Raw genomic sequence first — 24,387 nt, forward strand, 5'->3', positions numbered from 1 at the left:
TCCAACGGAGAAGGCGTGTAAGTGCAGACCAGGCACGTCAACAGTTGCAATGGGATACACCCCTTATACTCTAGAGGGGGGTAGAATCATACTCTAGAGGGGGGTAGAATCATACTCTAGAGGGGGGTCGACTTATACTCTAGAGGCGGGAGGGGGTCGACTAATACTTTAGAGGCGAGGGGGGGGTCGACTTATACAGACAGATTACTTTATTGGTACCGTGTAAAGACTTTTACATTTATGTGAATCCAATAAATGTAGAATTATAAGCCATTCAAATTCTCTAGAGGCAGGAGGGGGTCGACTTATACTTTAGAGACGGGAGGGGGTCGACCTATACTTTAAAGGGGGGGTTGGGGTCGCCTTATACTCTAGAGGCGGGAGGGCGTAATGCAGACCTTATCGGGTGGGGATCCCTCCTGCTAGGGTTGTATATATCAGCGACAACAGGGGCCAGTTCAAACGCGAACATCTTCCAAATATTAGGGGTCGAGACCGGCCCAGGTGATTTTGGAGAGGAGCTCAAGCGTTATTTTGGGGCTTATTCTAGGGTTGTCCGTATTCCGGGGGGGGGGGGGGGGGCAGCAATTATGGTACCCTCAGGCTAAAAAAAGCACAGGTGGCCATGTGCAGTAGATAAGTAGGCCAGCATCACGCAGATGAAGATTACAGAATTATCAGTTTTATTAACATATGAAGCATCTAATATCCTTGAAAACATGTGATATCTAACGTCTTTGTAGGGCAAGTGCTTTAGGGAAATTAAATATGTCAATGAGCTTCCATTACGCTACCCAGAGTTACCCATACACTGAAGCAGTGAAACAGGCGCAAATACCATTACACGAATATTGTGGTCAAGTTTTTATCTATAAAGTAGTTGCTATCATGTCACTTATTGGTTGAATCACCTTTATGAGTTGAACGTGATTTGGATGAGGGCAAATCTGCAGAGATTTGGAATAAACGTTATATTCTGTGGCTGCCAGGTTTGGATTACAGCAAGCTCCGGGCATGTGATGCAAAACAGTAAATTTCCGATACTATGACCCGATCCCTAACTCGGGCTTGTGTATTTTCTAATATAATAAAGCTATACAAGAATGTCAAAACCAGCGCGACTGCAATTCCCTGTGTTGAGCCAGCTTTTCCTTCATCCAGCGGTTTTCGCGCATGGCTGTTATCCAGTGTGAGCTTGACGGCGTATGAAATCCATACAGACTTTGTTACAGCGCCGCACAGCCAGTCTGGGTTAAATGACTTTAAATTTAATCAATATTTACTCTTCAAAACGTACAATTATTTCTCCATCCACTTGAATTTTCTTAACAATAACAGTGTCCCATGGTATGAACGCTGCGTTACGTCACAACATTACACAAATGCCATGCTGTTCAAGCGTGACCTACACGCAACCACGTGAGGTCTTGCAGCCCGCATGTAACCCACAGGTTCACACAACCACGTGACGTCTTGCAGCCCGCGTGTGACCCACAGGTTCACACAACCACGTGACGTCTTGCAGTCTGCGTGTAGCGCCACATAGTGGCGTGACAGTAGCCTGACGGACCTAGCTCACGATGTCAAGGCGTTCTTTACGGCGTCACACAATCGCGTGACACTCATGACATCATGGCGTACATGAAATCCTTCTTTCTGCCTCGCCTCCCGCTGTTGTCAAACGACTCGAACTCGTCATATGAGCCCGTCCCGTAGGAGTGGTCGTAGCCGCCACGCCTTCCTCCTCGACCACCCCTACCTCTGCCGCTACCCCCCGCGTCGGGGCATTCGCGCGCAAAGTGACCATATTTGCCGCACTTGTAGCAACCATCACCTGCAGATAAAGGGGACATGACTTATGCTAGGAAGGGCGTATACAGATAGCTAAAGGGCGCATTCGAGGGAACGTTGCTTTTGCTAGGAAGGGCGTTGTTTACAGACAGCGAAAGGGCCTTATTTGAGGGGCCGTGGCTTATGCTAGGAAGGGCGTGTACAGACAACAAAAGGGCGCATTTTAGGGGCTGTTGCTTATGGTAGGAAGGGCGTTGATTACAGACAGCGAAAAATTTATTGTGAGTGAGAGGTGTGTGCATACTTGCAGGCGAAAAATCCTCTACCTTCGACTCGGTCGCCTCGGTCGCCGCGCTCTGCGCTCATGCGCTCGCGGAAGTCCTCATATCTCTTGGCCATGTCATGGAGAAAGTCGGGTACCTCCTGGTTTGCCTGAACCATGATCTTGATCAGCTTGTGCGCAGATCGCCAGTCCTCTCGGCTGATAAACGTTAGGGACGTACCGCTACGGCTAGAGAAACAGAAAGAGAGAGAGAGAGTTTGTGTTAGATAGCAGCTATTTGCACGTTCACACAGTGATACACACTGCTACGGCTAGAGAAACAGAGCAGTCGGCACTGAATGGTCACCCGATAGCAGTAGATTGCATTATTGGTTATTCTAAAGTATATTCTATTAAAAAGAAATCTTACCCAACCCATCCATTGCAATCTTACTTCCCCTGTGCATTCTTACCCCCCCCCCCCAGTGCAATCCTACCTGGCCCCCACAGTGCAATCCTACCCCCCCCCCCCAGTGCAATCCTACCCCCCCCCCAGTGCAATCCTACCCGGCCCCCCAGTGCAATCCTACCCGGCCCGTCCAGTGCAATCCTACCCGGCCCCCCAGTGCAATCCTACCCGGCCCCCCAGTGCAATCCTAGCCCCCCCCCCAGTGCAATCCTACCCGGCCCCCCAGTGCAATCCTACCTCCCCCCCCAGTGCAATCCTAACCGGCCCCCCCAGTGCAATCCTAGCCCCCCCCACAGTGCAATCCTACCCGGACCCCCAGTGCAATCCTACCCCCCAGTGCAATCCTACCCCCCCCCCAGTGCAATCCTACCCGGCCCCACCAGTGCAATCCTACCCGGCCCGTCCAGTGCAATCCTACCCGGCCCCCCAGTGCAATCCTACCCGGTCCCCCAGTGCAATCCTACCCGCCCCCCCCCCCAGTGCAATCCTACCCGGCCCCCCAGTGCAATCCTACCCGGCCCCCCCCAGTGCAATCCTACCCGGCCCCCCCAGTGCAATCCTACCCGGCCCCCCAGTGCAATCCTACCCGGCCCCCCCAGTGCAATCCTACCCGGCCCCCCAGTGCAATCCTACCCGGCCCCCCAGTGCAATCCTACCCCCCCCCCCCCAGTGCAATCCTACCCCCCCCCCCCCAGTGCAATCCTACCCGGCCCCCCCAGTGCAATCCTACCCCCCCCCCCCCAGTGCAATCCTACCCCCCCCCCCCAGTGCAATCCTACCCGGCCCCCCCCCCAGAGCAATCCTACCCCCCCCAGTGCAATCCTACCCCCCCCCTCCCCCAGTGCAATCCTACCCCCCCCAGTGCAATCCTACCCCCCCCCCCAGTGCAATCCTACCCGGCCCGTCCAGTGCGGCCCACTCTATGCACGTAGTCTTCAATGTGGCGAGGGAAATCGTAGTTGATGACGTAGCTGAATAAAAAGAAAGTTTGTGTCAATTAGAAAGTTGTTCTTTCTCGTGTTTCTCAAAAAGCGTGATAGCATTGAAACCGCCATGCCGCACTAGGGCAGAGAGAGGACGATGGCACACACACGATTTTTCTTATCTTTAAGTCCCTAATACTAGCGATGAGGGGATTCAGATGAGTAAATGTTAGAAAGGAAATCGCAGCCAAACCTTAAAGTCTGTTCGGAAAACAATTCTGATTGGCCGTGAGGTGTATGACGTCATCCAACTGTACTGCAAACGCTTTGAATGGGAATTCTAACAGGCGCCATTATCGAAAAACCTAAACCTAATATTCTCACAAATTCGATAACTGTGCTAGATATCTGTGCATATGAAGCTCCCCTCTCTGAAAGCGGTTGAAACCAATAACGTTTTTGTCTAGTGAAGGGGAGAGACGAATAGAATATAATAAAAACGCGTTTTAAGGCAGTTTAATCAAAGCTTAAGTAGGATATTTTCAAAAAGCTTATTCAAAATCTTGAATTTTATCTAAATGGTTTTGCTTTCGACATTTGAATGCAGACGGATAACCGAGCAGTGTTTTCGCTTTGGCAAAGGGAAGGATCATTTCGTTTCGCTATATGGAACTAAAAATCCTTCGACTGCATCGGAAATGGCAACAGACGTCTAACTAATCTTTGGGGCTTTTGAAATATATTTAGCATATTACAAATCTTTTCGCCTGATTCGAGGAAGAAAAGCAAACACGTGAAAAAGCGGCGGCCCTGCTTACACAGGTAGAAACCGAAGCTAAAATGTATGCACTCATTGTAGTTGATTCCATTATATTTATTTTTCGAATATCAAGGAAAAACAGAACTGTTAAGAATATTGTATAAATACATACAGTGATCATAAAAATATCAAGCAATTGTTGTCTGTTCTTCGTGTTTTGGTTTAAGGCTTAAAGCTTGTTTCAAAGGCATCCACGTCCGTTCAAGAAGTGTACGCACAAAATATGAACAGCAAAACGCGAAAGTATCAAGACCACGTGACGCCACGTCGGTAACAGTTGAATGCCTGCCACGTCTGACGTAACACGGTCAGAGCCTCAGGATGCCGGCAAAACTACTCACGTGATATCCTTGATATCTAAACCACGTGACGCCACGTCAGTAGCAATCAGGATGCGTGCCAGGCCTGTCTTGAAGTCATCCAGGGCCTGCTCACGATCGTACTGCTCCCTGTGTGAAACAAGTCACACCTCGGGCAACACGCATTTACCTCGGGCAACACGCATTTACCTTAGGTAACACACATTTACCTCAGATAACACGCATTTACCTCAGACAACACGCATTTACCTCAGGCAACACGCAATAACCTCAGACAACACGCACTAACCTCAGGCAACACGCACCTACCTCAGACAACACGCACTTACCTCAGACAACACGCACTTACCTCATATAACACGCACTAACCTCAGGCAACACGCACTAACCTCAGGCAACACGCACTAACCTCAGGCAACACGCACCTACCTCAGACAACACGCACCTACCTCAGACAACACGCACTTACCTCATATAACACGCACTAACCTCAGGCAACACGCCTCAGACAACACACAAATCTTAAACAACATACACCATTATATCGTAATATCAGACAACATTGCCACTTGAAAGCTAAATCCATGCAAAAAGTGATATAACTATCAGAGAATTGTGGTTGAGACGTGAATTTATTTACTGATTACGGAGCCTTAGCCACGTTTTGGTAAACTGAGACTCGCTTAAACATGTGCGAAACATCCATCATTATTGTTAGTATGGTCCAAACATAGTAGGGTAGTAGTAGGGTTCAAACCGTGGTCAAAGGTCCTGAGGCTTGTCCAAATCAAACATTCACAGACCACTAGGCGTCTCACCTGTCACCATGGATACACTGAACCCCATCTATCCCATGAAGCATCAGATCACTGGACAGATCGTCGGCACTGGCAAGAGAGATAATGTAAGATGCACCGAGATGCACCCTTTGCATGGGTAGGGATGGGATATGTATGGCTGGCAAGATAAATAATGTAAGATGCACCGAGATGCACCCTTTGCAGGGGTAGGGAGGGGATATGTATGGCTGGCAAGAGAGACAATGTAAGATGCACCGAGATGCACCCTTTGCAGGGGTAGGGAGGGGATATGTATGGCTGGCAAGATAAATAATGTAAGATGCACCGAGATGCACCCTTTGCAGGGGTAGGGAGGGGATATGTATGGCTGGCAAGAGAGATAATGTAAGATGCACCGAGATGCACCCTTTGCAGGGGTAGGGAGGGGATATGTATGGCTGGCAAGAGAGATAATGTAAGATGCACCGAGATGCACCCTTTGCAGGGGTAGAGAGGGAATATGTATGGCTGGCAAGAGAGATAATGTAAGATGCACCGAGATGCACCCTTTGCAGGGGTAGCTAGGGGGTATGTATGGTGTTATAGCAAAATCCACAATTATAATTCAATTTCACAATCATGAAAACAATTTTCTAAGAATGAGGTTTTCATTGTAAATATGTATCACATCACCAAGACAGTGTTTTTTTTGTGTGTGTGGTTGTCATGAACACACATTCAGCTGATACATCTCTATAAACAAGTACCACAGCATTTGCTTGTTGCATTCCTATGCACACTGGGTTCATCGCTACTTACAGGACTTTTTTGCCAACAAAGATAAGAACTTTTTCTCCTGGAGCCATCCCTTCAATGAACTCTATCACCTTAAAAAGACAAAACAGGTGGCCATGGTCAAGGTGAAGGAGGGTTTCATACCCTGGTGATCCCCTGGGTATACTGGGTCAATATACTTTTCAGGGACAAAATACCATATGAAAATGTGGTCTTCAATGTCTTTACCCATGTAAACTTTTGGGGCATTTCTTTTATTTTAGTATACAAGGTTGTGTAGCTTTATATTAAGGCATTATGCGTGGAAATTACAGTAGCTTCTACAAAATAATATCATTTTATAACATTCCTCTATAGCATGGGCAATTTTGCAGGAGTTTTACAAAACAGACATAATATATTGTAAATCAAGATTACCCTTTCTTTCTTCAAGCTCCCGTCCACCTCTTCCACTAGCTGAGTGACATTCTCACACGCCTTGAAGTCAACATTTCCAATCAGTAACTTGAACTTGTGGTGTTACAAGCATAATGTATGTATGAATTGCTTTAGGCACAATTTACTCAAGTTAAGGTGACACTTACATTCAGGTCCAGACACCCTACAAACACCCTGACAGGATCTGTCATGTACTGGTCCGCCATACGTTGTACACCAGGTGGCCAGGTGGCACTAGGACAAAACATTATAAACATTAGAGACCAGCAAGTACCAGCTAGTCACCAGTCCTTTCAGCTGATCCCCTTATATGGTGCTTCGCAAGCATTAAATATTTCCCCCAATATTTCTGGCTGTATTATAGATCAATTATTCATCTTGTATTAGCCCAACAGCTGCTTTTTTTGCTGCTGAAATATCGCCATTTTCAAGTGTTGGTCGCATTGAACTTTCATAACAGAGGAAACCATTCCAATTCCAAGGGAACCAATCAAGGCTAACATCATTTTATGAGCTTACTTTTCCTGTTTTCGTTTAATAACAAATCGAGACTTTATAAAAGTACTATTCCTTTGTCTTTGATCAAAAAGTGCCTATGATAAAGCAATGTTTGGTTTGGCAGTTATTTAAAGATCGAGATTTTGTATTGAAATTCAACAATTATTTAGTCAATCTATTGATTAACTTTCAAAACTTTAATTTAATTTACTGGAGCCCGTAAACAACTGAAAAGTATCAGAAATGTGTCTGGTAATTAGTTGACCTTCTGAGAAATGACGCCAAGGACACAGATTTAGTTGAGTACCAGTACTCACCTAGTCATGACAGTCTGTCGATCAGGTCTGATGTCCAGCAAGATCTTTTTTATTTCTGGTTCAAACCCCATGTCCAGCATTCTATCAGCCTCGTCCAGTACCTACAACCACAAGCGATTGATCAATGTCAACACACCACACCACATCTATTGCAGACTTCACGGCTTTTGGAAACCAAAACTCCATAAAAAAATGCTAGTTACTGTGAGTGAATGAAAAGTGAAGAGAAGTGGTCTTCATCAGTACACTCATATACAGTATGTAACACAAGTTGCTGCACACAAACACAACTTTCCCCTACAAACACCCCTATTTGAGGCAAGTAGCTACATTACAATAACAGATGATGAATGGCAAAATATAAACATCAATACAGCCAAAATACCCTTGAGCCCCTGCGGGAACAGGCTGTTATGACAGCTGCTATATGACCGTCACGTGGGTATTTTAATAGCAAGAGCAGACAATACTACATATGTTGTGACCAGACATACTAACCAGGTATGTTACACTTCGCACGGACAGGATGTCATGCATTAACAGGTCATTCAATCTACCAGGAGTAGCTATGACGATCTCAACACCTTTCTCCACCACACCAATCTGATCCTTCCTGCTTCCTCCACCATATATACATACACTGGAATAATAACAAAATCATCTTAGCTTAATAACTGCATATATGGTACAGAAACATGGCAGAAATGGTACTTAAACATGGCAGAAATGTACATAAACATGGCAAAAATTACACAGAAACATGGCAGAAATAGTACAGAAACATGGCAGAAATGGTACAGAAACATGGCAGAAATGACAAAGAAACATGGCAGAAATGGTACAGAAGCATGGCAGAAATGGTACAGAAACATCAGAAATGGTGCAGAAACATGGCAAAAATGGCACGGAAACATGGCAGAAATGATACAGGGACATGGCAGAAATGGAACAGAAACATATCAGAAATGGTGCAGAAACATATCAGAAATGGTGCAGAAACATGGCAGAAATGGTACAGGAACATGGCAGAAATGGAACAGAAACTTTGGCAGCCAGCCATTAAAAGCATGGCACAAAAAGTTCAACCGATTAACATACATACACCCCTTTGTCATGAAAAAAATTGCACATTCTGTAAGATGAAGTACCATACAAAAAACATGGCATAAAACTCAAATAACACGGGGCAAAACATGACAATAAGCACAAAACAATCTCCAAGGAATTCAAGAAATGACTAAAAATGCTCGTTGGCAAACTAGTGGAAGTCAGTTTGAGATAGCAATGGACACCAGTTTTCCATGCTTTAATGTAACAGGGAGTTGTGTGAATGTAATACCTTCGGATTCCTCTGTAATGGTATTTCTTCACTTCCTGTTCAATCTGCAAGGCCAGCTCACGAGTAGGTGAAAGGACCAGTACGGATGGGCCGCCTCTCTTCTCTCGTGCTCTGGAAAGACAGAATACTGTGCTTGATTTTTTATAATGATTACATAAAAAGGTCTCGGTAACTAATTATATACAGCTGTATTATTAGACATTTTAGATCACTATATCACTGAACATCATGAAATACCGTGTAACAATATTTCATGGTCTCTCTGTGTCTTGGATAATAATAAACAATTATTGGATGAGGTTTAAAGATATCCAGAAATATCAAGGTTGATACACGTGGAATGAGAAAGCCGAGACTGATATCACTTGGCGAGACATTGTCTATACAGATATCACAAAACCAGAATTTAATAATGATTTTATTTTCCATTGAATCAGTAAAACACACTTTCTCGAAAACAAAATTACAAGTTCTCACAATCGAATCTTCATGCCCAAGATGCATCTGCTAGCTGATTATTCATTAATAAGATTAATAAGAGTGTGTGACACACACTCTTAGCCAACCAGAGTGGCCATAGTGAGCACAAGGTATGATAATAATATATCTTATTTGTGCAGGCCACAAACAGGGGATGCAAGCGCTTGTACAAACACTAGAAAAATACACCATTTAAAAAGAGCAAAAAGGGATATACCATTTGATACGAAAACAAAAGCAAACAAAAAAACAGTCAAAGAAGGGACAATAGGATGAGGAAATAATAACTACTTATCAACAGAGCATGAGGCCTGTACGGAGAAATATCAGGCCAAAGTCTTGAATGTACGGCTTTGAGGCTTAAGTTTTTTTGGTGGGATTGTGTTTTTTTTGGGTCGATTTTGTCTTAGCAAAATTCGTGCAACCGAACAAAACAACACCAAAAAGGGTGGAGAAAAATGGTTGTTATAACAGTATAAGCATTATATAAAAATGCTGTTTATTTGTACTTTTTCAACAATATTTTAGTGTTTTTTTAGTGTTGCTAGATAATAACGAGTGACATATTATCATTGAAATCTAAGCTTTAAAAATAATAACTGTATTTTGGTAGACCTACAGCTCCTGTCCATCGATGTGCAGGAAGGCAGGGAGGAGGAACGCAAGGGTCTTTCCAGTGCCAGTCTACAAAACATAACACAAGAAATCAATAAAACAGAACTCCTAAGACTTTTTTCATTCACACCCCTAATCTACTGTATATACATGTGCAATTAGACATGACGTTAATTTACACCCCTAATCTACATACCTGTGCAATTACAATCAAGTCCATTCCAGACATGACAACAATTTACACCCCTAATCTACATACCTGTGCAATTACAATCAAGTCCATTCCAGACATGACAACAATTTACACCCCTAATCTACATACCTGTGCAATTACAATCAAGTCCATTCCCAAAATGACGACAATTTACATCCCTAATCCACATACCTGTGCAATTCAAATCAAGTCCATTCCAGACATGACAACAATTTACACCCCTAATCTACACACCTGTGCAATTCCAATCCAGTTCATTCCAGACATGACGACAATTTACATCCCTAATCCACATACCTGTGCAATTCCAATCAAGTCCATTCCAGACATGACAACAATTTACACCCCTAATCTACATACCTGTGCAATTACAATCAAGTCCATTCCAGACATGACAACAATTTACATCCCTAATCTACATACCTGTGCAATTACAATCAAGTCCATTCCAGACATGACAACAATTTACACCCCTAATCTACATACCTTTGCAATTCCAATCCAGTTCATTCTAGACATGATAACAATTTACACCCCTAATCTACATACCTGTGCAATTCCAATCAAGTCCATTACAGACATGACGACAATTTACACCCCTAATCTACATACCTGTGCAATTCCAATCCAGTTCATTCCAGACATGACAACAATTTACATCCCTAATCTACATACCTGTACAATTACAATCAAGTCCATTCCAGACATGAAAACAATTTACACCCCTTATCTACACACCTGTGCAATTACAATCAAGTCCATTCCAGACATGACAACAATTTACACCCCTAATCTACATACCTGTGCAATTACAATCAAGTCCATTCCAGACATGACAACAATTTACACCCCTAATCTACATACCTGTGCAATTACAATCAAGTCCATTCCAGACATGACAACAATTTACACCCCTAATCTACATACCTGTGCAATTACAATCAAGTCCATTCCCAAAATGACGACAATTTACATCCCTAATCCACATACCTGTGCAATTCAAATCAAGTCCATTCCAGACATGACAACAATTTACACCCCTAATCTACACACCTGTGCAATTCCAATCCAGTTCATTCCAGACATGACCACAACAATTTACACCCCTAATCTACATACCTGTGCAATTCCAATCAAGTCCATTCCAGACATGACAACAATTTACACCCCTAATCTACATACCTGTGCAATTACAATCAAGTCCATTCCAGACATGACAACAATTTACATCCCTAATCTACATACCTGTGCAATTACAATCAAGTCCATTCCAGACATGACAACAATTTACACCCCTAATCTACATACCTTTGCAATTCCAATCCAGTTCATTCTAGACATGATAACAATTTACACCCCTAATCTACATACCTGTGCAATTCCAATCAAGTCCATTACAGACATGACGACAATTTACACCCCTAATCTACATACCTGTGCAATTCCAATCCAGTTCATTCCAGACATGACAACAATTTACATCCCTAATCTACATACCTGTACAATTACAATCAAGTCCATTCCAGACATGAAAACAATTTACACCCCTTATCTACACACCTGTGCAATTACAATCAAGTCCATTCCAGACATGACAACAATTTACACCCCTAATCTACATACCTGTGCAATTCCAATCAAGTCCATTCCCAACATGACGACAATTTACATCCCTAATCCACATACCTGTGCAATTACAATCAAGTCCATTCCAGACATGACAACAATTTACATCCCTAATCTACATACCTGTGCAATTACAATCAAGTCCATTCCAGACATGACAACAATTTACATCCCTAATCTACATACCTGTGCAATTACAATCAAGTCCATTCCAGACATGACGACAATTTACACCCCTAATCTACATACCTGTGCAATTACAATCAAGTCCATTCCAGACACGACGACAATTTACACCCCTAATCTACATACCGGTGCAATTACAATCAAGTCCATTCCAGACATGACAACAATTTACATCCCTAATCTACATACCTGTGCAATTACAATCAAGTCCATTCCAGACATGACCACAACAATTTACACCCCTAATCTACATACCTGTGCAATTACAATCAAGTCCATTCCAGACATGACGACAATTTACATCCCTAATCCACATACCTGTGCAATTCCAATCAAGTCCATTCCAGACATGACAACAATTTACATCCCTAATCTACATACCTGTGCAATCACAATCAAGTCCATTCCAGACATGACAACAATTTACACCCCTAATCTACATACCTTTGCAATTCCAATCAAGTCCATTCCAGACATGACGACAATTTACATCCCTAATCCACATACCTGTGCAATTCCAATCAAGTCCATTCCAGACATGACGACAATTTACACCCCTAATCTACACACCTGTGCAATTCCAATCAAGTCCATTCCAGACATGACGACAATTTACATCCCTAATCCACATACCTGTGCAATTCCAATCAAGTCCATTCCAGACATGACAACAATTTACACCCCTAATCTACATACCTGTGCAATTCCAATCAAGTCCATTCCAGACATGACGACAGGCCATGCTTGACACTGCAAGAACAGGATGATTTGTGGACAAGAGTTCCTTGTAGAATCTCATAGAATAGGATCTCATAGGATACTAATATTATTGTAAAGTATGCCCAATGACCAAATGCTTGGCATCATTAAAAAGATGCGAGAATCTGAAGCTTACCTGAATGGGTGATGGTTTGACAAATCCTGCTTTCTTGATCTCTTCCAGAATTTCAGCTGATCAAAAATGGAATGATAAGATGCATAGCAGATGATAGAAAGATAAGATGCTAGCAAATAACATGGATATTGATATCCACAAATACATAGGGCTACTGTAGTGCTAACACACACGCGCACATGCAAATTATGTATAGGGAAAGGTCAACAGAGTATTCAATGCTATTGCTATTGGGAATTTACAAAAAAAAAACATTGCGCAGATTGATATTTTTATTCAAAAGTACAAATACTGCCTCATCTAGACTTGTGTATATATTTGAAATTTGATTTTAAAGAGTGTTATTTTGATATCATCTGATAAAGCAAAGATTCATTAATAAAGGGAATTAAAGATACTGTAAACTCTTTATCCAAAACAAATTGTAACCCATCACCCTTATTCTTAGACAATTTGGAAATCATCTAGTTCTGACAAACACTGCAAGCTAGACAACATGTGCATGAAATTCGATCAACTTTCTCTTTTCTGGTTGTAGAAAAGAGAGTAAATAAGAAAATCAAAGGCTCTATACGCAAATATATTTCTCTAGCTAGTTTCTTAATTTACATGGCTTTTTTGCATGGCGTGTATGTAGTACTTACGGTACTGTTCAAATGCCTCCTCAAACTTTGTGACAGGGTTGGGGATGGCTCGTTCTTGTACAGTCTCCCCATAGTTCTCTACCATGATGTTGTTACTAGCTTGCCTAAAGACAGAGTGTGGAAGCTGTACTGACAATCTGCTGAAACACTTAATTAAACCAACAGAAGGTGTTGGTAGTACACTGGTATATGACAAATAGAATAAGATAGAAGGTGTTGGTAGTACACTGGTATATGACAAATAGAATAAGATAGAAGGTGTTGGTAGTACACTAGTATATGACAAATAGAATAAGATAGAAGGTGTTGGTAGTACACTGGTATATGACAAATAGAATAAGATAGAAGGTGTTGGTAGTACACTGGTATATGACAAATAGAATAAGATAGAAGGTGTTGGTAGTACACTGGTATATGACAAATAGAATAAGATAGAAGGTGTTGGTAGCCCATTGGTATATGACAAATAGAATAAGATAGAAGGTGTTGGTAGTACACTGGTATATGACAAATAGAATAAGATAGAAGGTGTTGGTAGCCCATTGGTATATGACAAATAGAATAAGATAGAAGGTGTTGGTAGTACACTGGTATATGACAAATAGAATAAGATAGAAGGTGTTGTAGCCCATTGGTATATGACAAATGGAATAAGATAGAAGGTGTTGGTAGTACACTGGTATATGACAAATGGAATAAGATAGAAGGTGTTGTAGTTCATTGGTATATGACAAATAGAATAAGATAGAAGGTGTTGGTAGTACACTGGTATATGACAAATAGAATAAGATAGAAGGTGTTGGTAGTACACTAGTATATGACAAATAGAATAAGATAGAAGGTGTTGTAGTTCATTGGTATATGACAAATGGAATAAGATAGAAGGTGTTGGTAGTACACTGGTATATGACAAATGGAATAAGATAGAAGGTGTTGGTAGCCCATTGGTATATGACAAATGGAATAAGATAGAAGGTGTTGGTAGTACACTAGTATATGACAAATGGAATAAGATAGAAGGTGTTGGTAGTACATTGGTATATGACAAATAGAATAAGATAGAAGGTGTTGGTAGTACACTGGTATATGACAAATAGAATAAGATAGAAGGTGTTGGTAGCCAATTGGTATATGACAAATAGAATAAGATAGAAGGTGTTGGTAGTACATTGGTATATGACAAATAGAATAAGATAGAAGGTGTTGGTAGCCCATTGGTATATGACAAATAGAATAAGATAGAAGGTGTTGGTAGTACATTGGTATATGACAAATAGAATAAGATAGAAGGTGTTGGTAGCCAATTGGTATATGACAAATAGAATAAGATAGAAGGTGTTGGTAGTACATTGGTATATGACAAATGGAATAAGATAGAAGGTGTTGTAGCCCATTGGTATATGACAAATAGAATAAGATAGAAGGTGTTGGTAGTACACTGGTATATGACAAATGGAATAAGATAGAAGGTGTTGGTAGCCCATTGGTATATGACAAATGGAATAAGATAGAAGGTGTTGGTAGTACACTGGTATATGACAAATGGAATAAGATAGAAGGTGTTGGTAGTACATTGGTATATGACAAATAGAATAAGATAGAAGGTGTTGGTAGTACACTGGTATATGACAAATGAAATAAACAACAGAAGGTGTTGGTAGCCAATTGGTATATGACAAATGGAATAAGATAGAAGGTGTTGGTAGTACACTAGTATATGACAAATGGAATAAGATAGAAGGTGTTGGTAGTACATTGGTATATGACAAATAGAATAAGATAGAAGGTGTTGGTAGTACACTGGTATATGACAAATGAAATAAACAACAGAAGGTGTTGGTAGCCAATTGGTATATGACAAATAGAATAAGATAGAAGGTGTTGGTAGTACATTGGTATATGACAAATAGAATAAGATAGAAGGTGTTGGTAGCCTATTGGTATATGACAAATGGAATAAGATAGAAGGTGTTGGTAGTACATTGGTATATGACAAATGGAATAAGATAGAAGGTGTTGGTAGTACACTGGTATATGACAAATAGAATAAGATAGAAGGTGTTGTAGTTCATTGGTATATGACAAATAGAATAAGATAGAAGGTGTTGTAGTTCATTGGTATATGACAAATAGAATAAGATAGAAGGTGTTGGTAGCCCATTGGTATATGACAAATGGAATAAACAACAGAAGGTGTTGGTAGCCCATTGGTATATGACAAATAGAATAAGATAGAAGGTGTTGGTAGCCAATTGGTATATGACAAATAGAATAAGATAGAAGGTGTTGTAGCCTATTGGTATATGACAAATAGAATAAGATAAAAGGTGTTGATAGCCCATTGGTATATGACAAATAGAATAAGATAGAAGGTGTTGTAGTTCATTGGTAAAAGACAAATAGAATAAGATAGAAGGTGTTGGTAGCCAATTGGTATATGACAAATAGAATAAGATAGAAGGTGTTGGTAGCCCATTGGTATATGACAAATAGAATAAGATAGAAGGTGTTGTAGTTCATTGGTATATGACAAATAGAATAAGATAGATGTTGTTGGTAGCCAATTGGTATATGACAAATAGAATAAGATAGAACGTGTTCTAGCCAATTGGTATATGACAAATAGAATAAGATAGAACGTGTTCCAGCCAATTGGTATATGACAAAAAGAATAAGATAGGTGTTGTAGCCAATTGGTATATGACAAATAGAATAAGATAGAAGGTGTTGGTAGCCCATTGGTATATGACAAATAGAATAAGATAGAAGGTGTTGGTAGCCCATTGGTATATGACAAATAGAATAAGATAGAAGGTGTTGGTAGCCCATTGGTATATGACAAATAGAATAAGATAGGTGTTGGTAGCCCATTGGTATATGACAAATGGAATAAGATAGAAGGTGTTGGTAGCCAATTGGTATATGACAAATAGAATAAGATAGAAAGTGTTGTAGCCTATTGGTATATGACAAATAGAATAAGATAGAAGGTGTTGGTAGTACACTGGTATATGACAAATAGAATAAGATAGAAGGTGTTGGTAGCCCATTGGTATATGACAAATAGAATAAGATAGAAGGTGTTGGTAGCCTATTGGTATATGACAAATAGAATAAGATAGAAGGTGTTGGTAGTACACTGGTATATGACAAATAGAATAAGATAGAAGGTGTTGGTAGCCCATTGGTATATGACAAATAGAATAAGATAGAAGGTGTTGGTAGCCAATTGGTATATGACAAATAGAATAAGATAGGTGTTGTAGCCAATTGGTATATGACAAATAGAATAAGATAGAAGGTGTTGGTAGCCCATTGGTATATGACAAATAAAATAAGATAGAAAGTGTTGTAGCCTATTGGTATATGACAATATTACATAATGCTTCATTTCTCCAACAACTGACATAAGATATACATGCCTGTATAATACAATATCATTATCATTATTAACCTGAATTGTTCCACATCGCTTGGGTCTTTATTCTTTACGGAATCTACTTCAAAGTAAAAATGCTTCTTGATTGTTGGAAGACCTTTAAGTAAAAGATGTAAAATTAGAAAATTAGCAGTCAACCTGGAACTAGTATGTATGTCCTTTATTTTGCTTTCTGATTATCTCCTTAGTACCACATACCTGCCCCACATGTGCTGTATGTCTTTCCATACGTCTGATTATCCCCTTTTATCACATACCTGCCCCACATGTGCTGTATGTCTTTCCATACGTCTGATTATCCGCTAGTACCACATACCTGCCCACATGTGCTGTATGTCTTTCCATACGTCTGATTATCCCCTTAGTACCACATACCTGCCCAAATGTGCTGTATGTTTGTCCATACGTCTGATTATCCCCTTAGTATCACATACCTGACCACATGTGCTGTATGTCTTTCCATACGTCTGATTATCCGCTAGTACCACATACCTGACCACATGTGCTGTATGTCTTTCCATACGTCTGATTATCCCCTTAGTACCACATACCTGCCCAAATGTGCTGTATGTTTGTCCATACGTCTGATTATCCCCTTAGTATCACATACCTGACCACATGTGCTGTATGTCTTTCCATACGTCTGATTATCCGCTAGTATCACATACCTGACCACATGTGCTGTATGTCTTTCCATACGTCTGATTATCCCCTTAGTACCACATACCTGACCACATGTGCTGTATGTCTTTCCATACGTCTGATTATCCGCTAGTATCACATACCTGACCACATGTGCTGTATGTCTTTCCATAGGTCTGATTATCCGCTAGTACCACATACCTGCCCACATGTGCTGTATGTCTTTCCATACGTCTGATTATCCCCTAGTATCACATACCTGACCACATGTGCTGTATGTCTTTCCATACGTCTGATTATCCCCTTAGTACCACATACCTGCCCACATGTGCTGTATGTCTTTCCATACGTCTGATTATCCCCTTAGTATCACATACCTGCCCACATGTGCTGTATGTTTGTCCATACGTCTGATTATCCCCTTAGTATCACATACCTGCCCACATGTGCTGTATGTCTTTCCATACGTCTGATTATCCCCTAGTATCACATACCTGACCACATGTGCTGTATGTCTTTCCATACGTCTGATTATCCCCTTAGTACCACATACCTGCCCACATGTGCTGTATGTCTTTCCATACGTCTGATTATCCCCTTAGTATCACATACCTGCCCACATGTGCTGTATGTTTGTCCATACGTCTGATTATCCCCTTAGTATCACATACCTGCCCACATGCGCTGTATGTCTTTCCATACGTCTGATTATCCCCTAGTATCACATACCTGACCACATGTGCTGTATGTCTTTCCATACGTCTGATTATCCCCTAGTATCACATACCTGCCCACATGTGCTGTATGTCTTTCCATACGTCTGATTATCCCCTTTTATCACATACCTGCCCACATGTGCTGTATGTTTGTCCATACGTCTGATTATCCCCTAGTATCACATACCTGCCCACATGTGCTGTATGTCTTTCCATACGTCTGATTATCCCCTTTTATCACATACCTGCCCACATGTGCTGTATGTCTTTCCATACGTCTGATTATCCCCTTAGTACCACATACCTGACCACATGTGCTGTATGTCTTTCCATACGTCTGATTATCCCCTTAGTACCACATACCTGCCCAAATGTGCTGTATGTTTGTCCATACGTCTGATTATCCCCTTAGTATCACATACCTGACCACATGTGCTGTATGTCTTTCCATACGTCTGATTATCCCCTTAGTACCACATACCTGACCACATGTGCTGTATGTCTTTCCATACGTCTGATTATCCCCTTAGTACCACATACCTGCCCACATGTGCTGTATGTCTTTCCATACGTCTGATTATCCCCTTTTATCACATACCTGCCCACATGTGCTGTATGTTTGTCCATACGTCTGATTATCCCCTAGTATCACATACCTGCCCACATGTGCTGTATGTCTTTCCATACGTCTGATTATCCCCTTTTATCACATACCTGCCCACATGTGCTGTATGTCTTTCCATACGTCTGATTATCCCCTTAGTACCACATACCTGACCACATGTGCTGTATGTCTTTCCATACGTCTGATTATCCCCTTAGTACCACATACCTGCCCAAATGTGCTGTATGTTTGTCCATACGTCTGATTATCCCCTTAGTATCACATACCTGACCACATGTGCTGTATGTCTTTCCATACGTCTGATTATCCCCTTAGTACCACATACCTGCCCACATGTGCTGTATGTCTTTCCATACGTCTGATTATCCCCTTAGTACCACATACCTGCCCACATGTGCTGTATGTCTTTCCATACGTCTGATTATCCCCTTAGTACCACATACCTGCCCACATGTGCTGTATGTTTGTCCATACGTCTGATTATCCCCTTAGTACCACATACCTGCCCACATGTGCTGTATGTTTGTCCATACGTCTGATTATCCCCTAGTATCACATACCTGCCCACATGTGCTGTATGTCTTTCCATACGTCTGATTATCCCCTTAGTATCACATACCTGCCCACATGTGCTGTATGTCTTTCCATACGTCTGATTATCCCCTTAGTATCACATACCTGCCCACATGTGCTGTATGTTTGTCCATACGTCTGATTATCCCCTTAGTATCACATACCTGCCCACATGTGCTGTATGTCTTTCCTTACGTCTGATTATCCCTTAGTATCACATACCTGCCCACATGTGCTGTATGTCTTTCCATACGTCTGATTATCCCCTTAGTATCACATACCTGCCCACATGTGCTGTATGTTTGTCCATACGTCTGATTATCCCCTTAGTATCACATACCTGCCCACATGTGCTGTATGTCTTTCCTTACGTCTGATTATCCCTTAGTATCACATACCTGCCCACATGTGCTGTATGTCTTTCCATACGTCTGATTATCCCCTTAGTATCACATACCTGCCCACATGTGCTGTATGTCTTTCCTTACGTCTGATTATCCCCTTAGTATCACATACCTGCCCACATGTGCTGTATGTTTGTCCATACGTCTGATTATCCCCTAGTACCACATACCTGCCCACATGTGCTGTATGTCTTTCCATACGTCTGATTATCCCCTTAGTACCACATACCTGCCCACATGTGCTGTATGTCTTTCCATACATCTGATTATCCCCTTAGTACCACATACCTGACCACATGTGCTGTATGTCTTCCCATACGTCTGATTATCCCCTTTTATCACATACCTGCCCACTTGTGCTGTATGTCTTTCCATACGTCTGATTATCCCCTTAGTATCACATACCTGACCACATGTGCTGTATGTCTTTCCATACGTCTGATTATCCCCTTAGTACCACATACCTGCCCACATGTGCTGTATGTTTGTCCATACGTCTGATTATCCCCTTAGTATCACATACCTGCCCACATGTGCTGTATGTTTGTCCATACGTCTGATTATCCCCTTAGTACCACATACCTGCCCACATGTGCTGTATGTCTTTCCATACGTCTGATTATCCCCTTAGTACCACATACCTGCCCACATGTGCTGTATGTCTTTCCATACATCTGATTATCCCCTTAGTACCACATACCTGACCACATGTGCTGTATGTCTTCCCATACGTCTGATTATCCCCTTTTATCACATACCTGCCCACTTGTGCTGTATGTCTTTCCATACGTCTGATTATCCCCTTAGTATCACATACCTGACCACATGTGCTGTATGTCTTTCCATACGTCTGATTATCCCCTTAGTACCACATACCTGCCCACATGTGCTGTATGTTTGTCCATACGTCTGATTATCCCCTTAGTATCACATACCTGCCCACATGTGCTGTATGTTTGTCCATACGTCTGATTATCCCCTTTTATCACATACCTGCCCACTTTCTCCTTTCTGCCTCTTCACGTCCAGCATGAATCTCTGCAAAGGAAATTCTTGGCTTTCTGCCAGCCAAAGAATGCATTAAGATATGATTACCAGTAATTATGTCAATCAGAACAAAGGTCTTACTCTGGTTGTGCATGTGAGTTTTGGTTTGTTGTGGTCATGTGGCCATGCTCATCAAGATCTTGAATCATCTTTACTGCTTTCTGCACAGATTCCTCAGTATCTGCAGTGATTTCAACAGGCGTCTCAAAGAATGACCCCTCCTCTTTCTTAACCTGTTCAATAGCACAAAACAATAAGCATATTTCTGGGTGGTCACAGTATTAATTTCTGTTACATTTATTCTGATCTCCACATGAACTGTCTCCAAGGCATGCTTCTATAATATTTTAGCCAATCCAGTGCTGCATAGGATTAGATATCCAGCATAACTATATTGACGTATACAACTTCATAGTTCTCTGTCATTCATGCGAATTCCTTGAGTGGACATGATGGGATTTTCTTTTCAAATAAGCTCATTTAACATAATACCAATGAGAAGAATTGCGTTAAGTAGCTACCAAATAAGAGCAAACATCAAATGTGACTTTTTAAATTCTGATGAGACTTATGCGACACAAAATTAGGTGTTTATCACCAAATCCCAGATGCAAGGGGTACAAATAACATGGTAACAAACAAACCCTGACGTGTGCTCCAGAAGTCTCCTGTATCTCTTTTATTGTAGAGCCACCTCGCCCTGTGTACAGCAAAAACATAACATTCTAGAGAGGTCCAGATGGGAATTAGGCACATAAGAAAAAGGAAAAAAACTTACATTACAGATATAACAGTTACTGCTTACTTCATAAATTCCTTAAAAACATCCACAGTGAGAAAAAAATATGCATAGTGAAATATTCAAATATAGCACTCACCTATGACAGTGAGGAAAATATGCAAATTGAAATATTTTAGATATAGCACTCACCTATGACAGTGAGGAAAATATGCAAATTGAAATATTTTAGATATAGCACTCACCTATGACAGTGAGGAAAATATGCAAATTGAAATATTTTAGATATAGCACTCACCTATGACAGTGAGGAAAATATGCAAATTGAAATATTTTAGATATAGCACTCACCTATGACAGTGAGGAAAATATGCATAGTGAAATATTTTAGATATAGCACTCAACCTATGACAGTGAGGAAAATATGCATAGTGAAATATTTTAGATATAGCACTCACCTATGACAGTGAGGAAAATATGCATAGTGAAATATCTTTAATATAGCACTCACCTATGACAGTGAGGAAAATATGCAAATTGAAATATTTTAGATATAGCACTCAACCTATGACAGTGAGGAAAATATGCATAGTGAAATATTTTAGATATAGCACTCACCTATGACAGTGAGGAAAATATGCAAATTGAAATATTTTAGATATAGCACTCACCTATGACAGTGAGGAAAATATGCAAATTGAAATATTTTAGATATAGCACTCACCTATGACAGTGAGGAAAATATGCAAATTGAAATATTTTAGATATAGCACTCAACCTATGACAGTGAGGAAAATATGCATAGTGAAATATTTGAAATATAGCACTCACCTATGAGAGTGGGGAAAATATGCATAGTGAAATATCTTTAATATAGCACTCACCTATGAGAGTGAGGAAAATATGCATAGTGAAATATTTTAGATATAGCACTCAACCTATGACAGTGAGGAAAATATGCATAGTGAAATATTTTAGATATAGCACTCAACCTATGACAGTGAGGAAAATATGCATAGTGAAATATCTTAAATATAGCACTCACCTATGACAGTGAGGAAAATATGCATAGTGAAATATCTTAGATATAGCACTCACCTATGACAGTGAGGAAAATATGCATAGTGAAATATTTTAGATATAGCACTCACCTATGACAGTGAGGAAAATATGCATAGTGAAATATCTTAAATATAGCACTTACCTATGACAGTGAGGAAAATATGCATAGTGAAATATCTTAGATATAGCACTCACCTATGACAGTTCTGACTCGGTCTGGGTTCACGTTTACTATCTCTGTAAATCTGCTGCTTTTCCACCTTCCAGCACCCTTATTCCCCCTTGAGCCAAATCCACCATCATCACAGCTTACCCTAGTCCCATCTCTATATGACCTTTCATCACAGCTACCACCAAACCCTCCTTGATTCCTGCCCCCTCTGTACCCCCCATGGGAGCTCTCATTACGGCGGGACCCCCCTTGGCCGTGGTCCCGCTCGCGCCAGTTCTCAGCCATTGCATCCTCACTTCTTTGAAATCCACCCTGTCGTTGATTGCCAAAGTTCTGTACAGACCTGGTACCATAACTCCTTTCGCCGGGCCGCCTGGCCTCGTAGTTGCCGTTCACATAGCCGCGTTTAGAGCGCCCTCGGCCAAACCCGGCGGGTTTCTTCTTCTCAGCGTTCTGCCATGAACCTCGCTCATCGTTAGGCTGAATTTGAGAGCTCTCGTCATCCCAATCTTCCATGGTCTTGTTGAAAGAAGGGTGGTGGTAAAGTAAGAGAACACGATGCTGTTCTTAGGCACTCCGCTGGGGGATACACGTGGCTCCTGTTTGGGGGACGCAAGTTCGGTGTTGACCGTCGATCACTTTGCCGCCATCTTGTAACGTTGTGCGAACAAAGGCGAGGTTACATCTGCAAACGATGACACAGGGTCCCCAGTAAACATTTAATGGCATGCGCTGTTGCAGGCCCGGGGGGGTTCGTGATGAGGAGATATTCTTCTTTTGGTCGTTTGTTCGTTTCTTGACAAAACGCACACCGGCCGCACAACAGTAAAGCTAAACTGGGGCTGAATCATGTGTCACCGCGTTTCCCTGGATCAGGCTATTTTTCGCGCGCAAGTTATGGAGGCGGCACGAGCAAATTGCAGTGAAGACATTATTTTATCCATCATCCGTCGGTATTGTTTGTTTCCCAAAACAATTTCAAGCTAGAATTCAAAGTCGTAGGTGGTAGGGTTGATTATTGATATTAAAGAAGAGAACAAAGTACAGTGCCGTAGCAGGCCACGTAAGATTGGGGAGGGGGGTCACAATACAGAAACATTAAAATATTTGGGGGCACAGTCACGCCCCGACTGGTCATTTCCTTATAATTTGTGAAAACCCAACCCCTGCTACGGCCCTGAAGTACCGAAGAGAAAACAAAGCCTTTTGTCTGAGATAACGCGTGCAGGTCACATCTGACTTGCTAGCCTGCGTTTCTGTGGAGTTTCAGCTGGAATAGAAAGCGAGCGAGGAATATGGCAGCGCGAAAAATTGGGCAAGCGCGGCAATATTCTTCGCTTGAAACTGCACAGAAACGCTTGCTACGCAGGCTGACTGCCGCGCGTTTTTTTTACCTCTATTTATCTTTTTACAATAGATATGTATTTTTATCGAGTGAATAAAGACTTATTATTTGATGCTGGAAAACGCTTTGACATGCACCTATATAATATTTAGCGTATAGGTTATCTTTTCCGTCTTGATATGAAAGTTTCGAAACTGGCGGATATGTTGAGT

General features: G+C 41.3%; 1 protein-coding gene across 8 annotated transcripts; it reads right to left on the reverse strand.

Annotated features, from left to right (window-relative positions):
• Positions 1 to 666: 666 nt before the first annotated feature.
• LOC5511354 (probable ATP-dependent RNA helicase DDX43) lies at positions 667 to 23,516 on the reverse strand. 8 transcript variants are annotated; one of them, XM_048725916.1, is made up of 20 exons: positions 22,854 to 23,516; positions 21,502 to 21,557; positions 20,939 to 21,090; positions 20,804 to 20,871; positions 16,866 to 16,947; positions 13,412 to 13,515; positions 12,768 to 12,823; positions 12,569 to 12,622; positions 9,851 to 9,915; positions 8,752 to 8,862; positions 7,911 to 8,052; positions 7,413 to 7,513; positions 6,744 to 6,831; positions 6,577 to 6,636; positions 6,184 to 6,251; positions 5,404 to 5,472; positions 4,607 to 4,714; positions 3,419 to 3,493; positions 2,118 to 2,302; positions 667 to 1,834 (listed from the first exon to the last, which is right to left on the reverse strand). In XM_048725916.1, the coding sequence occupies exons 1-20, from the start codon at positions 23,344 to 23,346 to the stop codon at positions 1,623 to 1,625; spliced, it is 2,349 nt and encodes a 782-aa protein (XP_048581873.1). In that variant the 5' UTR covers positions 23,347 to 23,516; the 3' UTR covers positions 667 to 1,622. The 8 variants fall into 8 exon arrangements, with proteins under 8 accessions (XP_048581873.1, XP_048581875.1, XP_048581878.1 ...); XM_048725918.1 differs by lacking the exon at positions 22,854 to 23,516 and adding an exon at positions 22,801 to 22,840; XM_048725921.1 differs by lacking the exon at positions 22,854 to 23,516 and adding an exon at positions 22,535 to 22,574.
• Positions 23,517 to 24,387: the final 871 nt, after the last annotated feature.

Source organism: Nematostella vectensis, chromosome 4 (assembly GCF_932526225.1).
Source record: "Nematostella vectensis chromosome 4, jaNemVect1.1, whole genome shotgun sequence".
NCBI classification, from domain to species: domain Eukaryota; kingdom Metazoa; phylum Cnidaria; class Anthozoa; order Actiniaria; family Edwardsiidae; genus Nematostella; species Nematostella vectensis.

Excerpts from the sequence above, each read along its gene's own strand:
- LOC5511354 (XM_048725916.1), bottom strand. The coding sequence starts at position 23,346 with ATGGAAGATTGGGATGACGAGAGCTCTCAAATTCAGCCTAACGATGAG. Across the intron at positions 9,916-12,568 it reads ACTTGATTGGAATTGCACAG|ACTGGCACTGGAAAGACCCT; the intron begins GTATGTAGATTA and ends TATGTTTTGTAG. Across the intron at positions 6,832-7,412 it reads CGACAGACTGTCATGACTAG|TGCCACCTGGCCACCTGGTG; the intron begins GTGAGTACTGGT and ends GTTTTGTCCTAG.